The sequence below is a fragment of the Aplysia californica genome, unplaced genomic scaffold (genome assembly GCF_000002075.1).
Source record: "Aplysia californica isolate F4 #8 unplaced genomic scaffold, AplCal3.0 scaffold01768, whole genome shotgun sequence".
Taxonomy (NCBI): domain Eukaryota; kingdom Metazoa; phylum Mollusca; class Gastropoda; order Aplysiida; family Aplysiidae; genus Aplysia; species Aplysia californica.
Window position 1 is genome coordinate 41,552 of NW_004799038.1, and position 4,322 is coordinate 45,873.

General features: G+C 44.4%; 1 protein-coding gene across 1 annotated transcript in view; it reads left to right on the forward strand.

Moving 5' to 3' along the window:
* LOC106013999 (adenosine receptor A1-like) overlaps positions 1 to 902 on the forward strand; it is a 3,612-nt gene extending 2,710 nt beyond the window's left edge. The window contains exon 2 of the mRNA XM_013090981.1: positions 82 to 902. Coding sequence (XP_012946435.1) covers positions 82 to 902 — 821 coding nt within the window. The remainder of the gene's footprint in view (positions 1 to 81) is intronic.
* Positions 903 to 4,322: the final 3,420 nt, after the last annotated feature.

Genomic DNA, 4,322 nt, shown 5'->3' on the forward strand with positions numbered 1-4,322 from the left:
ACTATACTCATATAGTAGTCCTTGGTTTTGAAGTCTGTATGTGTAGCATTTTCCTACCCCGTAAACTGTTTATCATTTCAGGGCTCGCTGTGGCTGACCTTTGCTCCCTGGTGACCATGCTATGGATAAGCATCTGTATGAACCCTCTCCTCTACTTTTCTGAGTTGCCTTTTCATCTCGGGGATATCGTGCATCTCACGGGATCTACGCCACACGTGCTCTCTGTGAAAATCAGCTCTTTTATCACGGCCTTCATCACCTTCGAAAGGTGTCTGTGTATCACTGTCCCTCTGAAGGTGAAGACAATCATCACACCGGGAAGGACAAAGATAATCATTGTCTCCATCTACCTTATTGTGTTCATTTTGTTTATCCCCTTCTACTTTGGCCACAGATTTGAGTGGGTTTTCGATTTCACCAGGAATGCCACTATACTAAGATCTACCTACACGGCTGACAGAGAAATGCTAGAAGCCATTACGTTTCTCGCCCTAGGCGTATTTGCTACGACATTTTCCTTCGTCTTCGTCATCTGCTGCACCATAGTTCTTGTCGTCAAACTCAACAGTAAAACAAAATGGCGACAGGCCACTGTAGCCAAGTCTGATCGTGCAGCGGATGGAGTTGGGGTCAAAGACCGAAAAGTTGTGAAAATGGTGACCTTGATCGCTGTCATTTTCATCGTCTGCGCCGTACCTCCCACGCTTCTGTTTTTCTATATGGCGATTGACCCAAGTTTCCGTTTTAATAGCGTCTATAAAAATCTCTATCTTATCTTTTGGACTTCATCATTTCTGACAGAAACTGTCAACTCTAGCGTGAATATATTTGTGTATCTGAAAATGAGTTCGAAATATCGAGCAGTGTTTATGAAAACTTTTTGGAACAAGGAGGAAAAATAACTTTTCAGCTGCAGAGAAGAGGAAAATTATCTACTTGAAAAAAAACCCCGAATAAATATCAATCCTATAAAATAAGACAAGATTGACTGTATTATTACCTTTATTGTCTAGATATTGGCGCATTGATCATGGTGTTTCACGACAAACACACACACACACACACACACACACACACACACACACACACACACACACACACACACACACACGCAAGAGCGCACCTATACACACATAGTCTCTCACACATCCTCTCTTCCAAGTACATTACACTTACCAGTGGCGGTGAGTAGTGAAGGGCTCCCAGGCTTAAGCCCCCCCCCCAATTCTATCACAAAGTCATGGGAGTTTCTTAACTAAGGAAATAAGCCGTTAAAACCGTTATGATAGCATGCAATGAACGTAGAGTGATCAACTTGGCGGCTTGCTCGTTTATCCAATCACTGTTGTCCCCGCTTACAACTATAGTAACCTAACAGCCAATCAAATTTCACTAGGGCTCAGCCCAGGATGAGCCCATTCCCACGCCACTTTTGTAATGAAACTCTCCTTACAGAAAGTAAAAGACAGGAAAAAATAACATTCTACTGAAGGCTCATGCTCTCCTAGCCCTGACAATGGGGGTGAAAGTTTACGACACACTTTCCTCCAGTGACACAGATACTTACGCTCTCAATTGGACCGTTGTTAGGTACGTCCTACTTTCCGCGACTACACAGCCTAATCCAGTTCATAGACAGAATATGTTTGAAGTGCTGTGTGAGCATGTTTGTGCTTGTGCGCTGAGATTTAAAAGTTACAAATCACGTCGATTCCACTTTTATGCCAACTTTTTCATTCAGAAAAATCTAACTTAAAACAAAGAGATGGAAGAGAAAGGTGACCCTTCTCGTTTGGATGGTTCTCAGAATGCCGTGTCTCACGTGATTATAGAGAAATCAGCACTCTTTAGGTCTTATTGCATGTTATTTGGTGGAAAGGACTGGATTTGCTGAAGCCCCACCCAAACCTTGGTTCACCCACCGCCACAGACACTTACACAATGGGGAGGGGGGGGGTTCTTGTGGTCGAGAGGTTACAGACAGACAGACAGACAGACAGAGCATGTCTTACCTAGCGGTTGTTTCAGTACCTGATACATATATGTACTAATGTCCTGTCTTGTTGTGTGCATGCGTGAGTGTACATAACCTTTGTAACGTCTGCTGCCATTGTAAACGACCAGGACAAGTTTCTCCCTGCAAGATGAATAAAGATTGTCACTGTCATTGTCATTGTTATTGTCATTGTCATTAAATTGATATTATCTTCTGCACTAGGATGCGGATTGAAACAAGTAACAAGACTTTCACTACTACTGCTCCCATGACAAGAGTGTATACCCCCCCTCTCCCCCATATGCCATATTGTTAAGATAGTTCGTTTTGATCTGACTCTGATAAATGAGTTTCCTATATACCTATTTAATCTAGCTTTTCAGACCGCAAATTCTTAAAAATTGCTGATCGTTTCTTGTGATTTTTAAATCCCAGTGCATTTAGTTTTCCTATTTTGAGTGGTTCCTCCTTGGCTTCTTCTGCGGTCTTTCAGCCACACCCATTATGGTAGGTAAGATCTACACCTAGCCTTCTCGGATAAGGGCGAAAAATCTCGGAAGTGCCGTGTGCATGTTGAGGACGTTAGAGATCCCTAAGTGGTCCAAAATCGATAAGCGTAAGCTTCGGCCGCCATCCAGGCAAAATTCAAAATGACCTATCAACTAAAAATGTTTGAATGTGTCCTGCTCCCTCATATAACCTAATATAGTTGCGAGTGCCGTAAAAAACCCTTTAAAAAATTAGTTCAAACTCGAATTACCTGCCATGTCGTTGTTCGCTATCGAAATCCCATTGTACAAGAATTGTCGTCATCCTGGTACGTCCATCCTCAATGCTTCGAGCGTCGAGATGTTGGCACCTTATCCTTGGGACTCTGACACCCTGAGGCTCCGCCATCTTCCTAATGCTGGACTGCTGTGATTGCCCAGAGGAATGAAGTTCTGGGAGCGTGGACTGTACTTCCTGGTTATCACAAGAACCATTACTGTCTTCGACGAAACTAGAAATCACCTGCCTCTGCCGACCTTTTCAATGTTTTTTCCCCTTCATCCCCTTCTCCGCTGTTTAAAACTTACTGTTTAAATTTCGATCAGAGTCAGGAGGGTGTTCTAAATCCGATGGGCTCACCCCTGACGTGTTGGAGTTACGTTCACATACACGGGTACAGTGTCCACTCAAAGACTCGGTATCATCGTCAGGATGCTGGGTGGTCGTTGTTGTTGATGTTGTTGTTAGTGATCCAGTAGCATCTGAGCGTTAACTCTTCTGCATGATGCCATTCGGTAATAGTTGCATGTTTGTTCTAATTGATGTCTTGAGGAGTAGAGGCAATAAGATGTGTGGGGTAGCTTGGGAAGAAAACATCCCCTTAAATCAGTTAGTTTTCTACAGAAGAACAGATGATGTTCCACTGTCTCTGAGGGGTAGTCACATAGTGGGCAGGCAGCAGACTGCTTTACTCCATACATGTATTAAGCATGCACTTATCGGGGAGCCCTATGACTGCGGAGAAGGTGCGGAGACCATTTGCGTCTTGCTTGTTGACAACATTAACCCTCTGGGATCTGCCATGCCTTCCCCTGCCCTCATCTCTCGGATGAGTCGACTTGGTTGCTCTGGTAGGAGGGGGGGGGGAGGGAATCTAGCTTCCAATTGGTATTATTATTATTACTATTAGTATTATTATTATTATATTATAATTTTTGTATTTCAGCAACACACAGCAACTATGCTCTTAATAGCGTCTTTCTCTTCTTTATCTCCTCAAACAACTTCTCAATATAATACAACAGACACCAACATACCCATTCATTTTTCTTACAATCTCTCTGTGATGGAGTTGGGTTTTTGTTTGTGGCATTGCACCTACAGCCACTGCTTTATCTCCTACCCCGGGATGGAAGGAAAATCACAGAACCACCAGTTTTAGATGCTATTCACAAATGCTGGGTGGTCCTAACTGACGTCACGGGAGGTGACCTCCTCATGGCAAGAGCCCGCATCCGTCGCCACTGACTCCTCGACAGACCTACAGACTATCTGGCACTGAGGATCCCCTCTGCCATGTCCTTCTTTGCCCCACTCAAAACAGGCAAGGACCAGCTTAGACTGCTCTCTCTATAGTACAGCTTGGCCATAAATGAGCCAACTTGCAGCCTGTTAGAAAGAAGGGGAGACGGCAGATCTATCCATGCAAATCTGCACCCTGTCACTCACTGGTCAGTGTACCCTCCTTGTCCCGGGCCCCCCCCCCCCCACAGAAGTTGTGACCGGAACTTGACACCAGCCTTGCGAGGTGACCTTCTAGGTTGCGCTGGTCACGGAG